General features: G+C 43.9%; 1 protein-coding gene across 2 annotated transcripts in view; it reads left to right on the top strand.

Moving 5' to 3' along the window:
* The first annotated feature begins 3,719 nt into the window (after positions 1 to 3,719).
* Positions 3,720 to 18,163, top strand: part of LOC137374834 (S-arrestin-like) — a 55,106-nt gene continuing 40,662 nt past the window's right edge. Inside the window, exons 1-4 of one of the 2 annotated variants that reach the window (XM_068041377.1) lie at positions 3,720 to 3,795; positions 7,028 to 7,128; positions 11,017 to 11,077; positions 15,737 to 15,781. In XM_068041377.1, coding sequence (XP_067897478.1) covers positions 7,063 to 7,128; positions 11,017 to 11,077; positions 15,737 to 15,781 — 172 coding nt within the window. In that variant the 5' untranslated portion in view covers positions 3,720 to 3,795; positions 7,028 to 7,062. Of the gene's footprint in view, positions 3,796 to 4,570; positions 4,631 to 7,027; positions 7,129 to 11,016; positions 11,078 to 15,736; positions 15,782 to 18,163 lie in introns of those variants that run through there. The other variant, XM_068041378.1, reaches the window with a different exon arrangement.

The following is an 18,163-nucleotide window of genomic DNA, read 5'->3' as shown; positions in this document are numbered from 1 at the left end:
TCTGTGTCAAGTTCTGAATTGCCATCTCTCTTGCACAGCTGCGGATGAAATGCCACTTTTCAGATGAGATGTTAAAGCGAGGCGCAGTGTACCCCTGGATGGATGTAAAAGATCCTATAGCCCTATTCAAAGAAGAACAAGAGGAGTTTTGCTGGAAATCTGGCCAATGCTGCTGGTGTAATGTGATGGAGATTACAGATGGGGAGGGGGGGGGTGGGTATGGCATTGAGGCCATGAAGCAATTTAAACACGGAATGAGCAGGATTTGGTGCAGGAAAGAATACCCGCAGCAGAGTTTTGGATGAACTGAAGTTTGTGGAGGAGAGCCTGACCAGGAAAGCATTGAAATAGTGATGTCTGGAGGTGACAACAGCATTGAAGCAGCAGATGTGCTGAGATGGGGGTGGAGACAGTTGATATGGAGGTAGAAGTAGGCAGTCTTTGTGTTGGAGACAATGAGGTCAGAAGCTCAGTTTGGGGTTGAATAGAGCGTTGAAGTTGCAGTCTGGTTCAGGTAAGGATTTTTGAACGAGCAGGAAATAAAACCTGATCGAAAAAGTACTTCCTAAATTGAATTCCATGTTTCCACTCCCTTGTCTCCAGATGTGGATATCCCAATCAGCCCATTTCCTATGTGATAGCAAGCACGGCCCAGTTCCAGTTCTTTAAGTTGAGTCCTGCAGCTTGAGCCCTGATCAAGTTATTAAAAATTTCAAGCAACTTTATTTATTTGGCAGAGTATTTGTCAGAACTGGTGCCTTATATTCCCCCCCCAATTACACATCTTACATCATGAATTGCCATGTTACTCCTGGTGTTCCTACTTGTCTTCCAGTCACTTTCTTTCTATCCTGCCGCATTCTGGCTCTGTCTCCTCTCCTGTATTTTATGCTCTCTCTGGCTCTCACCATCCCCTTGTCTTTTACAGTGCGTGCCTCTTGTCTAATCCTAACGTCCTTTACATCCTATCTCTCTGCAGCTGCCACTTGCCTTTCTCTATTCAAGACTGATTCCCCCTCCTCTCCACATTCTCTCTTGGTTTGTTCATTGTTGCTCCTCTTCACTTCCATTTTACAAATGCCCATACCTCCAGTGCAGGACAGCACCAAGGATGAAAAGATACCAGGAAACAGTCTTTGTTCAGGACAATTGAAGGAAGAGTTGCACAGGTTGGAGGCCCTGGGAACAAATAAATTGGAGTAGGAGACAGTGCAGTGAGTCTTGATTGCAACATGGGAAATACAAAGCATATTAGGAAAATCAAGAAGGGAAAGTTCAGAGGAGCAGTGAGTATAGTCGCATTGATGAAATAGAAAGTTTGCACTGGGGAGAGGACAGCTTCTTTTAACAACGCTTATGTTGCTGCAGGTCTGTTTACAGTTGACAGGACTTTCTGTTCCCGGCAACGTGATGAATTAAAATTATTCCAGTAATACAGCGACTGATGAGTCAGGTAGATGCTGATTACATGCAGGATTATAGAGATTCTCAGCTTTACCAGATACGGATTTTGTTCTCTGATGGATCCCGATTCCTGGGAGAGAAAAAGAACGAAATTGATTTAATTTATCAAGCATTTTTAAATGCTGTTCAGCCCCACAGCCTTCTGAAACCCCTTGGATTTTTCTTTTCAAAATAGTGGGGAGTGAGTGAGGGGGTTAATTGCAGAAAATCATCAGAGTACAGAGATGCTGTGTTGAATTCCTTCAATCACTGCTCCGGTTTCCAAGCTCTCTGATGGTTCCTGACTAAGACTCCCACGTTTTACCATCCCTAAACTTGAGGCCATCCAAGCACCTGCTGTTTGTGTCCTGGCACTAAGTCCCATTCACTTATCACCTATGCTCACTGACCTACATTGGCTCCCAGTTAAACAATACCTCACTTTTAGTTTAGTTTTAGTTTAGAGATACAGCACCGAAACAGGCCCTTTGGCCCACCGAGTCTGCGCCGACCATCAACCACCCACCCATACCAATCCCACACCAATCCCATACTCCCACCACATCCCCACCTGTCCCTATATTTTAAAATGTTCAAATCCCTCCACTGCCTCGCCCTTCCCTATCTCTGTAATGTCCTCCAGCTCCACAATCCTCCGAGATAGCTGCGTTTATCTATATTCTGGCCTCTTGAACATAACGGATTTTAATTTCTCCACCACTGTGCCTTCAGTTGTCCAGACTCAAAGCTCTGGAATTCCCTCCCTACGCCCCTCTACCTTGCTTTCCTTCTTTAAGACAGTCTTTAAAACCTAATTCTTTGCCCAAGCATTTGGCCATCTGCCCTAATATTTCCTTATGTGGCATAGTGCCAAATTTTGCTTTATGATGTTCCTGGGAAGTGCCTTGTTTCTTTATATTCTTGTATTGTGGGCAGCGCTGGCGGCAAAACCAGCATTTGTTGCCCATCCCTCATTGCCCTTGAACTGAGTGGCTTTCAAAGCCATTTCAGAGGACTATTAAGAGTCAACCACATTGTTGTGGGTCTGGAGTCACATCTAGGCCAGACCAGGTAAGGATGGCAGATTTCCTTCCCTAAAGGACATTAGTGAACCAAGTGGGTTTTTACGACAATCAATGACAGTTTCATGACACCATTACTGAGTCTAGCTTTCAATTCCAGATTATTAATTAATGGGATTTAAAGCAGTTTACCATCTCCCCCGGTGCTACATAAGTACAAGTTCTTGTTGACTCTATGATCGGCTCATGGAGAGATGGGGCACCAGTTATACCCCTTTGAAGGGGGAACAATGAAGAGCAGACTGTTGGTGCACATAGTGGGTGCAAGATTCTGCATTCAGGACATAAAGCGCTATTCACCCATGTACGGCAAGAAGGAAGAGACTTTTCTGCGTTTGTTTTTTTTTTGTAAGATTGTTCATACTGTACAATGTTGAATAGAGGACTGGGATTCAATCACCTCCAAATTTTATATCTTTTCCAAGACCCATCCATATATGAAATACACCAATGGGATCTGACCAACCTCACCCCTTCCCCCAACTGCACTCCCTAACAAATCCTCACATATGTGTCTCCAACCCCTGCACTAAGTTTGCTTCTCACTCAAAAGTCTTCAGGCACTCTTGGAGGGAGACCTAGAATACCAGATTATCGAACCTTACAGCCCAGAAGATGGTCATTCAGCCCAGAATGCCTTTGCTCTCTCTGAAAGAGCTTTCCAATGCCCCTGATCCCCTGCTCTTTCTTCACAAACCTGCAAGTTTTCTTTTTCAAGTATTTATTCAATTCCCTTTACAAAAAATGATCCTAACCCTATCAGATCCACCATTATACCCCCAGGTTCAATCAAACTTTACTGTCAAATTACCCAAGTGTACAAAAAGTGCAGTCTCTACCAGCTGTACATTGAGGCAGCTACCGTGTGGACTGTGTAAGGACAAGGTGATTAAATGCACAAAGACTTCAGCAAATCTATGGATGTATATTTTCCTATGTAAAATAAAATGCGATCAATTAACATGAGCTCCATTAAAAACCAAACCACAAACTGCACGGGTTCCATTACAAACCAAACCATAAACTACATGAGTTCCATTACAGACTATAAACCGCAGGTTGCAAGAGTTGCATTACTATCTTAAACCCCAGGTTGTGGGAGTTTCCAATACACACTAAACCACAAGATACAAGATCTTGAATATATACTAAAACTAATTTTTCTCTGTTCCTCTCCAGCAGGTCCTGACTTACTGTATAGGTACAGTCCTATATCCCTACATCTTGGATACGCTTTGGTACCTCACTCAAGCAACCATTCGCAGACCAGGTGAGATAGTGAATGGTGGCTGACCTTTCACCTACAGTGTTCACCATAGCCAACCCTGAATTCATTCTTATCCAATGTCCACATGCACATACCTCCAACGGGAGGGGGGGGCGGGGGAGGGGGTGGTGGCGGCGGCTCCTGGTTCAGTGATTTCCCCTCCCTGACCCAATGATGGTCTGGCCAGTTGAGCCCCCTCAACTGATGCCTCACTGGGGACCAGTTGGCTCGGCACAAATAGGGGATCTAACTTGAAGCTGTCTGGTCTGGTCTGGTCGACATTATACCAGGTGGTGCAGTTACCAACTTGAGCCACCAGGAGTGCTGTACTGTTGTTTAATTGGGTGGACCCTGACCACATGAGTGACGTTTTCCTGTGATTTGTCAGGTGTTAATATATATAGTTATGTATGATGTTGTAAATCTATTGAAGGATTCGACAGATTATATGTACTTATTAAAAGATTTATCACATGAAGAGGTGTAACCTTGGTGAGAATCTGCTGTGCTGACAATGCCCTGTAATCTTCTCAGGCTGACGGCCTCCAAAGATTTACTAGACCTTGTCAAAAGATTTCAAAGCTTGAACACGTGAATGGGAAACACGAGCCTCCTTCCGACAGCTTAGGGATGGTCACAGCAAATCACTGGACTATAAATGATTCCAGCTCCCACTTGTGGATACCAGTGTTGGGCTCACACAGTGTGTTGAGAGGAAGATTTCCTGTTTGGGGTGTCGGCCGGCCAAGAGAAGCTTCTTGTCCGAAGGGATTGTCCAGGAGATGCTGAAGGATATTGACTAGTTGACATCTGTGTCTCAGTCCTGAGGCTCCTTCAGGTACTCACTCAAAATGCTTCCATTATTTATTTTCATTATTTTTTAATTTAAAATTATTGCTGTGACCAAAGCAGTTTTGGGGAAAAGCTCCCAGTAGTCAATTTGGTTTAAAAACATCACCTCATTTTGATAAGTCTCACTCTTAAAGATAAAACCAGCTCCCTGTGTTTAGTCATGTCTCTGATCTGTCTCACTCTTTCTGATGATAAATCTCACTCCCAACATTTCTCCGTGTCAACAACTTTATCTTCTATTTCTAATGCCGCAATGTTACTCTGCCAGTAATAGTGTTGAATTCTAATACAGCATTATAATGCAGCACAGAGGAGGCCTTTTGAACCATCGTCCCAACCAGTTTTTGCTGTTCAAGTATTTATACAATTCCCTTTTGAATGTTATTATTCCAAATGCTTCCACCACTCTTTCAGGCAGTGCATTCCAGATCATCATTTGCTGAATAAAAAAATATTCTCACGTTGCCTGAGTCTTTTGCCAATCACCTTAAATCTGTGACATCTGTTTACTGACCCTTCAGCCACTGGAAACAATTATTTACTGTATCAAAATCTTTCCAGAGTCTAAGCGCCTCTATCAAATCATTTCTTAACCTTCTCGGCTCGAGGGAGAACAACCCCAGCTGCTCTAGTCTCTTTACATACTTGTAGACTGAACTCTTTCATCCCTGGTATCATTCTAGTAAATCTCCTCTGCATCCTCTCCAAGGCCTTATCATCTTTCCTAAAATCTAGTGCTGAAACCTAACCAGTGTTTTATAAAGGTTTAGCATAATTTCCTTGCTTTTGTGCTCTATGCCAGGGATCCCATACTCTTTTTACGAGTCTTCTCATCTTGCCTTGCCATCTTTAAAGATTTGTGTAAATACATCCCCAGGTCTCTCTGTTTTGGCACCCCATTTAAAAATTGTACCATTTTGTTTACATTGGCTCTCCTCATTTTTCCTACCAAAATGTATCACTTCAGAAATAAAAACAAGAAATTCTGGAAATACTCAGCATCTGTAGAGAGAAGCAGAGTTAACATTTCAGGTCAGTGACCCTTCATCAGAACTGACAAATATTAGAAATGTAAAAGGCTTTAAGCAAGTAAGGGAGGGGTGGGGCAAAAGATAACTAGAGAGAAGGTGTTGATAGGACAGGGTCACGGGGAATAACTGACCAGAAGGTCATGGAGCAAGGCAAATGGTATGTTAATAGTGTACTGAAAGACAATGCGTTAGTACAGAGAGGGTGTTAATTGACTGAAAAATGAACAGTTCTGGCCCCAAACACAAACATGAAAAAAAAAACAGTGGATAGGCACAGTAGAAACAAACTAAAATAAAATAAACAAATAAAAAATAACTAAAAATAAAAATAAAATGGGGGACCCATCATGCTCTGAAATTATTGAACTCAGTGTTCAGTCCGGCAGGCTTTAGCGTGCCTAATCGGTAAATGAGATGCTGTTCCTCGAGCTTGCATTGATGTTCACTGGAACACTGCAGCACTCCCAGGTCAGAGATGTGAGCATGAGAGTTGGGGCGGGGGGAGGGGTGCGGGTGTTGAAATGGCCAGCAACCAGAAGCTCGGGATCTTGCTTTTGGACTGAGCGGAGGTGTTCCGCAAACCGGTCACTCCATCTGCATTTGGTCTCCCCAATATAGAGGAAACTGCATTGTGAGCAGCGAATACAGTATACTATATTGAAAGAAGTACAAGTAAATCACTGCTTCACCTGAAAGGAGTGTTTGGGGCCTTGAATAGTGAGGAGCGAGGAGGTAAATGGGCAGGTATTACACCCCCTGTGATTGCAGGGGAAGGTGCCATGGGAAGGGGACGAGCTGGTGGGGATAATGGAGGAGTGGACAAGGGTGTCGCAGAGGGAACGATCCCTTTGGAATGATGACGGGGGTCGGGAGAGGAAGATGCATTTGGTAGTGGCATCACGCTGGACGTGGCGGAAGTGGCAGAGGATGATCCTTTGGATGTGGAGGCTGGTGGGGTGGAAAGTGAGGACAAAGGAACTCTGTCGAGGTTCTGAGACTTCTGTGCATTAAATTTCATCTGCCATGTTTCTGACTATTTTCCCAGTCTGACTATGACCTCCTGAAGTTTGTTACTATCCTGTTGTTTACTACATTTCTGAGTTAGTGTCTAGTTCTAGTGCAGCAATGCTATGTGAAAGGACAGTGTCTGACCCACTGTCCCACCCAGTCCCAGAGTGTGAAAGGACAGTGTCTGACCCACTGTCCCACCCAGTCCCAGAGTGTGAAACTGGTTAATCAGTGTACAGTGCTGATTCCCAGATAGTCCATTGTTTTGTTATTTTGCTGTTCAGGAGATATTTTGTTCTAGATGGAGTCAATTAGTTTTTTTCTCTGCCTTCTCGTAAACCTAGGTCCCACACTTACTGACAACCCCACTGCAGAAAGGATGAGTGCAACCAGCAAGAAATCCAAGAAGGATGTTGTCTACAAAAAAGTGTCTCGTGACAAGTCGGTTCGTACTTTCTCTTTTCCTCTTCATTACTCCATTTCCTTACCAAGAAATCAGAGAACAAGAAAAGTTCTTACTCTGCCCACAAAACCTGTACAGTCTACCTTGTCATGATCCTTACCGCACTCAGTTCAGGTTCAATCCACCTTATCATGGACCCTATGTTGGCATAATTCTTAAAATCATTGAAAGTTTAATGCACAGAAAGAGGCCACTTGGCCCATCATGTCTGTGCTGGCCAAAAAACAATCCACCCATTCTAATCCCACCTTCCAGCATTTGGTCCATAGCCCTGCAGATTACGACACTTAAGGTGTATATCCAGACTCCTTTTGAATGAGTTGAGAGTTTCTGCCTCAACTACCCTTTCTGGCAGTGAATTCCAGACCCCTATCACCCTCTGGGTGAAAAATGTTTTCCTCATCTCCCCTCTGATTTTTCTACCAATCACTTTAAATCTATGCCCCCTCGTCACTGACCTCTCTGCTAAGGTGAATAGAGCCTTCACCTCCACTCTATCCAGGCTCCTAAAAATGTTGTACATTTCAATCAGATTTCCCCTCAGCCTTCTCTGTTTCAAGGAGAACAACCTCAGCCTATCCAATCTACATTTATGTCAAATCATTAATATATACCTGAGAAAGAAGGGGACCCAGTACTGAGCCTTGCAGAACGCCACTGGAAACAGCCCTCCAGTTGCAAAAACACCTGACAACAATTACCCTCTGTTTCCTGCCACTGAGACAATTTTGCATCCACCCTGGTGCATTTCCCTGGATTCCATGGGATTTTATTTTTTTAACCAGCCATGCAGGAGCTTGTCAAAAGCCTTGCTAAAATCCATGTGGACCACATCAGCTGCACTACCCTCATCTATCTTCCTTGTTAATACTTCAAAAAATTCCATCAAGTTGTTCCAACAAGATCTTCCCTTAACAAATCCATGCTGATTATCCTTGATTAAGTGCCTTTATAAGTGACAGTTTATCCTGTGTCTCAGAATAGATTCCAATAATCTACCCACTACTGAGGTTAGACTGACTGGCTTGTAATTATTTGGTCTATCCCTCGCTTCCTTTTTAAACAAAGGTACAATGTTAGCAGTTCTCCAATCCTCTGACACCACACCTGTATCCAGTGAAGACTGGAAAATGATAGTCAGACCCTCTGCTATTTCCTCTCTTGCATCTTTCAACAGCCTGGGGTACATTTCATTTGGCCCTGGTAATTTATCAACTTTCAAGGATGCGAATCCCATTAATACTTCCTCTATCCCTATGCTTATCACATCAAATATTTCACACCCCTCTTCCTTAACTACAATTCTTAACCTTTTTAATGACATTCAGAAAGCTAGAGACAACAAGATGACAATTAGCTACATTTATTATTGTTTCAAAACATTCACCGTAGATGACAGTAGATGCAGTGCTACATCTGGAAACCCGTGTACAAAGAACTTGCATGGAAAGCTTTTTGTTAGTGCCTTGGATGTGAATGTTGCTGGCAAGGTTAGCACTTGTTGCCCTTCCCTAATTACCCTTGAGAAGGTGAGCAATGCCTGTTCAGACCATTCACAGTAGCTCACCTTGAAGGTACTCAGAGTTCCTAGTGGGTGAAGTTTTGTATCTCTCTGTATACCATGTTAAAACAATCATACATTGTCCAATTTTTGCTGAGTTTTAACTTTGGTCAGTTTATAGCCCTTAGGTCATCGACAGATTGCTGATCACACAATCGTTGCAGGCCTCATATACTTCTCAATATCCTGTTACATTGTCTGAAGTTTTATGCTATAGCAAACAGGTATTTGACCTTGAGTGTCATTGTAATTAAGATCAGACAGTGTTCTGACTTTACTCTGTTTTTAATACAATGTAAAAACATATCCATACTCTTACATCCTTTATATATAGTCTCCCAAACATGCAGGGCACGCCAGGGCCCAGAGCGCAGGACACCTCAAGTGCATGGGAATAGCTACACGAAAAAGACCATGGTCCATCTAGTTCGCCTTCTGCCATTCTGGAATTGTATGATGCAATGATAATTGAGTTACTAACTAATCATGGCAATCATTGTCTATCAACTTGTCAATCAACCCAGACATGAAGCTTGGAAAATCCCAGTGTTGGGAACCATAGCTCCAAAGTTACTTGTTCCTCCCAAGCATGTTACACGTATCATACTTACAAATTATTCCTATGTTATATCCCTAAATACAATTTTCCAAAATAAATCATTCTAACTTGCAATTGAATGAATCCGTTCTAACTGCTTCCATCCTCTCCCAAGGGAATCCTTTCTGCAGATTGAGAAAAGACTCGCTGAAATAATGTTCCTGCACATTAGTTTTGAATTTATCCCCTCTGCAAACACAGGCTCTGAATCTACTATTCTGAACAAGGTGAAACAGGGCACAGATTGCAGGGCACCACATGAGCTACATTGCAAGGCAGGAAAGTGAAAAGATGAAAAGGGAAACAAGTAATAATTACGTGACCGTAAGCTTGGGTTTTCAAAGCCTAAGTGTACGAGGAAGGGCAAGTGATGAATAGGAGTTCTGCATTTTGCATGCTGTAGCAAAGAATGAGTTGGAGTGGGAGTTGATGCATTGCGTCTTGATTTATCATGTTGATGATGCAAAGGAGGGGTAAGGAGTGACTGGGATGGAGGATTTGTAGCCGAGGAGGAAGAAGAGAATCAAGAGGAATACCAACCATACTAGTTTCATATGAAGAAAGGAACATAATAGGACTAGGCCATTCAGCCCCTCGAGCCTATTCCTCCATTCAGTTAGATCATGGCTGACCTGTACATCAATTCCATTTACCTTCCTTTTCTACATATCTCTTGATCCCCTTACCTGACAAAACTCTATTGAACTTAGTCTTGAAAGCTCCAATTCACCCATCATCCAGAGCCCTTTGAGAGGGAGAGTTCCAGATTTCCACTACCCTTTGTGTTAAAAAGTGCTTCCTGATTTCACTCCTAAGTATGAAATTGAAAGATTGTGCTCCCCTTGTTCTGGATTCCCCCACCAGAGGAAATAATTTCTCCGTATCTACCCTATTGAATCATTTAATTTATCATTTAAAGACCTTGCTTAGATCAGCCTTCAACTGTCTAAGCTCAAGGGAATATAAATCAAGTTGATGCAATCTGTCCTCCTAATTTAACCCTTTAAGCCTCTTAATCATTCTGTTGAACGTGCGCTGTACCCACTCCAAGGCCAGCATAACTTACCTGAGGTACAGTGCCCAAAACTGGATGCAGTTCTCCAGATGGTGTCTGGCCAAGGCTCTATGCAACTAAAACATAACTTCCTCCCTTTTTGTATTCCAGCCTCCTTGAGATAAGCGACAACTTTCCATTAGCCTTTTAATAATTTCTCATACCTGTGCACTCGCTTAAAGTGATTTATATACATCAACACCTATAACCCTTTGCTCCTCCACAGTTGTACTCAATCTTTCTTAGAACCAAAGTGGAAGACTTCACACTTCTTCATATTGAACTCCATCTGCCATTGTTTTGCCCTTTCCCCATCTCCTCTTTACACGGTTAGTTTAACCTCTACACATTCCCTTCCTGCTCCTCTATATGTTGGTTAACTTAACCTTTACACTACCCCTGTCTCTATACATCAGTTAGTTTAAACTCAGCACTACCTCTGGATCTATACGCAAATCAATTTAAACTCTACAATGTATTTATTTTTCTATATTCTTTTGACATATCTTTATCTGCAATTTTAATAAATACACCTTTGGATTAATTGACAACAGGTTAAATGGTTGAGTTAAAGCGATGGGTCGAGCATGACAAGAAATTGTTCGATAATATTGACAATTATTTCTAGCTGTAATTTCTACTTTAAATCTTTCATAGATTGCTGCCTATTTGAGCAAAAGAGATTTTGTGGATCATGGCAGCCATATTGACCCAGTGGGTAAGTATGCATCACTGACAGTTAATGTACTCCTCACACAGTAAAGCTCACAGGGAACTGGTTTCTTTCCTGCCCCACAATAATTCTGCCATTTACATTTTTCCTCTGCTTTCGATCCCCATCATAATGGCAGTAAGAATTCCTCCTGTAGGAATCCAGTCAGTCTCCCTGCTCACAGACCTCACTCCACAGTGGCACAGTGGTTAGCACCACAGCCTCACAGCTCCAGGGACCCGGGTTCGATTCCGGGTACTGCCTGTGTGGAGTTTGCAAGTTCTCCCTGTGACTGCGTGGGTTTTCTCCGGGTGCTCCGGTTTCCTCCCACAAGCCAAAAGACTTGCAGGTTGATAGGTAAATTGGCCATTACAAATTGTCACTAGTATAGGTAGGTGGTAGGGAAATATAGGGACAGTTGGGGATGTTTGGTAGGAATATGGGATTAGTGTAGGATTAGTATAAATGGGTGGTTGATGTTCGGCACAGACTCGGTGGGCCGAAGGGCCTGTTTCAGTGCTGTATCTCTAATCTAATCACACTCTCAACCAGCAGGAGATACCAGAAAGCACCTGGGAAGTCTGAATCTCTGGAGTAGTGTCCCTTGCGCTGGGGTGTGACTCTGAGATAGTGTCCCTCACTCTGGGGTGTGACTCTGAGGACGTGTCCCTCACTCTGGGGTGTGACTCTGAGGACGTGTCCCTCACTCTGGGGTGTGACTCTGAGGACGTGTCCCTCACTCTGGGGTGTGACTCTGAGGACGTGTCCCTCACTCTGGGGTGTGACTCTGAGGTCGTGTCCCTCACTCTGGGGTTTGACTCTGTGAGTTGGTGTCCCTCACTCTGGGGTGTGACTCTGTGAGATAGTGTCCCTCACACTGGGGTGTGACTCTGTGAGATGGTGTCCCTCACTCTGGGGTTTGACTCTGTGAGATAGTGTCCCTCACACTGGGGTGTGACTCTGTGAGATGGTGTCCCTCACTCTGGGGTTTGACTCTGTGAGATAGTGTCCCTCACACTGGGGTCGTGTCCCTCACTCTGGGGTTTGACTCTGTGAGATAGTGTCCCTCACACTGGGATTTGACTCTGTGAGATAGTGTCCCTCACACTGGGGTGTGACTCTGTGAGATAGTGTCCCTCACTCTGAGGTCGTGTCCCTCACTCTGGGGTGTGACTCTGAGGTCGTGTCCCTCACTCTGGGGTTTGACTCTGTGAGGTAGTGTCCCTCACACTGGGGTTTGACTCTGTGAGGTAGTGTCCCTCACACTGGGGTTTGACTCTGTGAGGTAGTGTCCCTCACACTGGGGTGTGACTCTGTGAGATAGTGTCCCTCACTCTGGGGGGTGACTCTGAGGCCGTGTCCCTCATTCTGGGATGTGACTCTGTGAGGTACTGTTCTACACTCTAGGGCTGTGACTTATTGAAGTGACTGTGATGGTGCAATCTCATATCATAACCATGCCGATGCCCCAGTGGTTCACAAATACAGGGAGGTTCACTTTACCAGGATCCACTGGAGGATAAAATATCTCATTGTCAGGACCCAATGAAGAGGAAAACCTTCATCATCTGCCTGAATATCAGGGTCATTGAGAGAATGAATACTGGGCAACATGCAGTTAGGTGTTGAGTCCTGGTTTATTCTGACGGTTTTCTCTGGTGTCTTTGACTGAGACCTAGTCCATGGTGGTTGATGTCGGGTTGGGTTTTGAGACTAACCTGGGCTCCGAGACATTTCATCTGTTAATATCACACTATTCTGTTTGTAATGTCAGCATTTCCTCAAAGCTGGTTCAGCAGCATTCAGTGATCTGTGATCAGACTCTCTAACAGTCACATCCACGAGGGGCGTTCTCCCTGGGTGGAGAAACAGAGTTAATGTTTCAGGTCGATGGTGTTTCATCAGAACTGGAAAAAGTTGAAAATGCAACTGGTTTTACGTAAGTACAGAGGCAGGGAAAGAGGGGAGGGGTGGAAGAAGAACAATAGGGACGGTCTGTGATGGGATGAAAGGCAGGAGAGATTAAATGACAAAAGGGATGTTTGCGCAAGACAGAAGAGGGTGGTAATGGGACAAGTAAAGAAACAAAGGATGGGTCTGGAGTAATGTAAATGTGCAAAGCAGAATAATCACCAACAGCTACTGTCCGATAAAATAAAACCCCCAAATAACACGATAAAAGAAACAAAATGTGAACTGAGATTATGATCTGAAATTGTTGAACTCACTGAGTCGAGCATACTGTAAAATGCCTAATCGAAAGGTGAGATGCTGTTCCTTGTGCTTATTTTGAACTTTATTGGAGCAGTGTAGGAGGCCAAGGACAGAGAAAATGACAGGTGACCAGAAGTTTGGGGTCATGCTTGTGGCCTGAATGGAGGTGTTCCACAAAGCGGTCACTCAATCTTTGGGAACACGTCCATTCAGTCCACAAGCACGACCCCGAGCTTCCAGTCCCCTATCATTTTTTTCTCCATCCCAATCCCACTCTAACCTTTCTGTCCTTGACCACCTGCACTGTTCCAATGAACCTCAACGGAAACTCAAGAAACAGCATCTCATTTTACGATTAGGTACTTTACATCCTTCCAGACTCAACATTGAGTTCAACAATTTCAGATCCTAACCTCTGCCCCCAATTTTTTTTTTAATTTTCGGATGGCAGCTGTTGGTGATGATTCTGCTTTTCACAATTACACCTCCTCTAAATCCATATTTTGTTTCTCTACTTGTCCCATTACCACCCACTTATCCCTTGCACCATCATCCCCTTTGTCATTTAATCTCTGCTGTTTTATTTTTTTTTATTTATTTATTTAGAGATACAGCACTGAAACAGGCCCTTCGGCCCACCGAGTCTGTGCCGACCAACAGCCACCCATTTGTACTAACCCTACAGTAATCCCATATTCCCTATCACCTACCTACAAAGAACAGTACAGCACAGGAACAGGCCATTCGGCCCTCCAAGCCTGCGCCGATCTTGATGCCTGCCTAAACTAAAACCTTCTGCACTTCCGGGGTCCGTATCCCTCTATTCCCATCCTATTCATGTATTTGTCAAGATGCCTCTTAAACGTCCCGATGGTACCTGCTTCCACCACCTCCCCCGGCAACAAGTTCCAGGCACTCACCACTCTCTGTGTAAAGAACTTGCCTCGCACATCCCCTCTAAACTTTGCCCCTCTCACCTTAAACCTATGTCCCCTAGTAACTGACTCGTCCACCTTGGGAAAAAGCTTCTGACTATCCACTCTGTCCATGCCACTCATAACTTTGTAAACCTCTATCATGTCGCCCCTCCACCTCCGTCGTTCCAGTGAAAACAATCCGAGTTTATCCAACCTCTCCTCATAGCTAATGCCCTCCAGACCAGGCAACATCCTGGTAAACCTCTTCTGTACCCTCTCCAAAGCCTCCACGTCCTCTGGTAGTGTGGCTACCAGAATTGCACGCTGTCTTCCACACAATGTTCCCTTTTGTTCTTTCACCCCTCCCAGCTTCCCTGCCTGTGTACTTGCTTAAAATCTGTTGCATCTCTAACTTTTTCCCGTTGTGATGAAAGGTCCTCGACCTGAAATATTAACTCCGTATCTCCCTCCACAGATGCTGCCTTACCTGCTGAGTATTTCCAGCATTTTATGTTTAGATTTCAGATTTCCAGCATCTGCAATATTTTGCCTTGTATGAGTTTTCTCTGGGATTGGACCATGGTGTTTGCCCAATGGCTTATCCTGGAGGAGATTATGTTGCTTTCAACTGTTGATTAGCTGTCAAGGATATGAAAGCCCTAGAAAGGATGAAGAGGAGATTTACAAGAATTATACTAGGGATGATATTTGTTACGTAGAGAGACTGGAGAAGCTGGGGTTGTTTTCCTTAGAGCAGAGAAGGTTAAGGGAGATTTGATAGAGGTGTTCAAAATTTAAGGTAATTGGCAAAAGAATCAGAGAGGAGATGAGAAGATTTTTTTTTCCCTCAGTGAGTTGTTGCGATCTGGAATGCACTTCCTGAAAGGTAGGTGGAAGCAGATTCAATAGAAACTATCAAAAGAGAATTAAATGCATACTTGAAAAGAAAAACATTTTGCAGGACTATACAGAAAGAGTAGAAGACTGGGACAAATTGGATAGCTTTTTCAAAAAGCCAGCACAGGCAAGGTGGGATGAATAGCCTCCTTCTGTGCTGTAAGAGTCAATGACTGACTGACTGTTAACTTATTTTCTTCCTCTCTGAAAGCGCCAGCTCTTGCTGTGGTATGGGTTCCACTTCCACTGGCTGTCCTTCAGTATCTGACTCAAGTGGCTAGCCTTTACATGCAAACCTAGGCAGTGAGCGTCAGCCAAATATTCTGCTGTGGAGGGCGCCATAGCTAAACCTAATGCCGCCTTCCCCCAAAGTCCGCACACATGTTCTTTCCAGCAGGGGTTCACAGAACAAGACATCAATTGTGGGACTCTTTTTTGTGGCCTCAAATCCGACAGTATCTAGTGCTGGTGTTTAAATCCATTGGAGGTGCGTCAACTTGGCATTTGCAGTTTGCAGCTTTATCCTGGGTTGAGAAGAGCTGGTTCTGTGGACCTGTGGGAAGTTATAAATTGCCATTATGCAATGCATGGGTGGCATGTAAAATCGAGTAACCCAACATTCTGCTTCTTTCCATAGATGGTGTACTGTTGGTGGACACCGGTTACATAAAGGGTAGAAAAGGTGAGTTCTGTCCTGTCCGCAGTATGAAAAGAGCCCTCTCCTCTTCTGAAGGGAACCAGTTGACACAGTGATAACATCCTCACATCACCAATTATGAGTTCTTACAGACTTACTGTTCAGACTTCTTACTAAAAAACTTCTCCAAATAAAATTTAGTCCAAAAATGCTCAGCAGCCCTTTGAAAGTGGAGTGGACCAGATTTGGGTCAGGTTTCATTTTCATTAGAGAATGGGACCCAGAGCTCATGTTTCTGATGTTCAGGAGAAATATTTTACTCACTCACCCATTTTCCTTTCATCCCAGTTTAGTGGAAGTGTCGATCTATTTAAAATAACTCATTTTTTTCTTATTCATTCTCAAGATGTTGGTATTGCTGACAGGTCTGGCATTTATTACCCATTCCTATTTGCCCTGAGAAGGTGGCAGCAATGATGGGCCTTCATGAGGGAGTGCTGCACTATCAGAATGGATGAGATTTGACCTCGCAGATGGATGTAGAAGATCCCATGGCATTATTTCGAAGAAGCGTAGGCGAGTTATCCCTGATGCCCTGGCCAAATCTCTCAATCAAACATTGTGAAAACAGATCATCTGGTCATTTGTGGGACCTTGCTGTGCACATATTGGCTTCCCACGTTTCTTACATTACAACAGTGACGACACTTCATTGACTTTTAAGTGCTTTGGAACACGCTGTGTTTGTGAAAGTTGCTAGAGAATTTTTTTTTTTTGCTATATATAAATGACTTGAACCTTGCACTACAGAATAGAATCTCAAAATTTGCCAATGACACCAAACTTGGAGGTGTGGCAAACCGTGAGATGATAGGAACTGCCTGCAACAGGACATAGATAAGCTAGCAGAATGGGAAGAGAGGTGGCAGATGGAATTTAATACTGAGAAGTGTGAATTGATGCATTTTAGCAGAAGGAATAGGGAGAGGCAATATATACTTAATGGCACAGTTCGAAAGAGTGTGCAGGAACAGAGGGACCTGGGAGTGCATGTGCATCGATCTTTGAAGGTGGCAGGATATATTGAGAGAGTGGTTAGTAAAGCATATGGGATCTTGGGCTTCATAAATAGAGGCATTGAGTACAAAAGCAGGAAAGTTATGCTGAACCTTTATGAAGCTCTGGTTAGGCCCCAACTGGAGTACTGCATCCAGTTCTGGTTACCACACTTCAGGAAGGATGTGAGGGTGCAGAGGAGATTTACCAGAATCATTCCAGGGATGGAGGATTTTAGTTGCAAGGTTAGGTTGGAAAAACTGGGTTGTTCTCTTTGGAACAAAGGAGATTGAGGAGAAATTTAATAGAAGGGTACAAGATTATGACAGGCTTATCTAAGTTAGACAAGGAAAAACTGTGCCCATTAACTGATGGTATAAGGACCAGAGGACACAGATTGAAAGTCTTGGGCAAGAGATGCAGTGCGAATATGTGGAAGCACTTTTTTAATGCAGCGGGTGGTAATGACCTGGAACTTGCTGCCCACCAGGGTGGTGGAAACAGAGACAATCAATGACTTCAAGAGGAAGTTGGATGGCCACCTGAGAGAAATAGACTTGCAGGGCTAGGGAGATCGAGTGGGGGCGTGGGACTGACCGAGTAGCTCCGTGGAGAGCCGGCATGGACTTGATGGCCCAGTGGCCCCCTTCTGTGTCGTAAATGACTATGAATCTGAGTGCAGCTCCATCAGCACGCAAGAAGCTCAACACTATCCAGGACAAAGTAGCCCACTTGATTGGCACCCCATCTACAAACATTCACTCCCTCCGCCACCGATGCACAGTGGTAGCAGTGTGTACCATCTACAAGATGCACTGCAGCAACTTATCAAGGATCCTTCGACCGCACTGTCATGAAGACCCCCACCTGCCACAAATGAGGCATATTAATTTTGTCACATGAACATTGATTTTTAAACAGTTACTGGAATGAAGAAATGACTTGTTCAAAGAGATCAGCAGTGGCTGGAAAACATTTACGTACTAAGAGATAGTGCCATGAGACAATAGAATGGCTCCCTGATCCAATTAACCCAAATGGATTTTGATCACCAGACATTGAATGTGTAAGAGAGCCAGCATTCCAGGGTGTCTGCTAAGATGGAGAATCCACAAATGCAGGAGTTTGTTAAAAAAACAACTAGTCACATGACTAACCTGCTGACCCAGGTTTTTGGTTTTGAACTGCTCACAGGACAGTTTGGGTCAGATTGCAACTGAACTTGGAAGAAGAGAGCCTCTCTCCTGGCTAGCTCTCTCTCTCTCACGAATCTCCGGATCCACTGAAGTCACTTAAACATCAAGAAAGAAAAGACTCCTACATCGAAACAAGTTTTAAAGCGTGCACTGGGCCCCAACGAAACGACAAGAC

This window comes from Heterodontus francisci, chromosome 11 (assembly GCF_036365525.1).
Source record: "Heterodontus francisci isolate sHetFra1 chromosome 11, sHetFra1.hap1, whole genome shotgun sequence".
Lineage (NCBI taxonomy): Eukaryota > Metazoa > Chordata > Chondrichthyes > Heterodontiformes > Heterodontidae > Heterodontus > Heterodontus francisci.
Note: the sequence above shows the minus strand (reverse complement) of the source record. Positions and strands in the feature narration are given on the sequence as shown.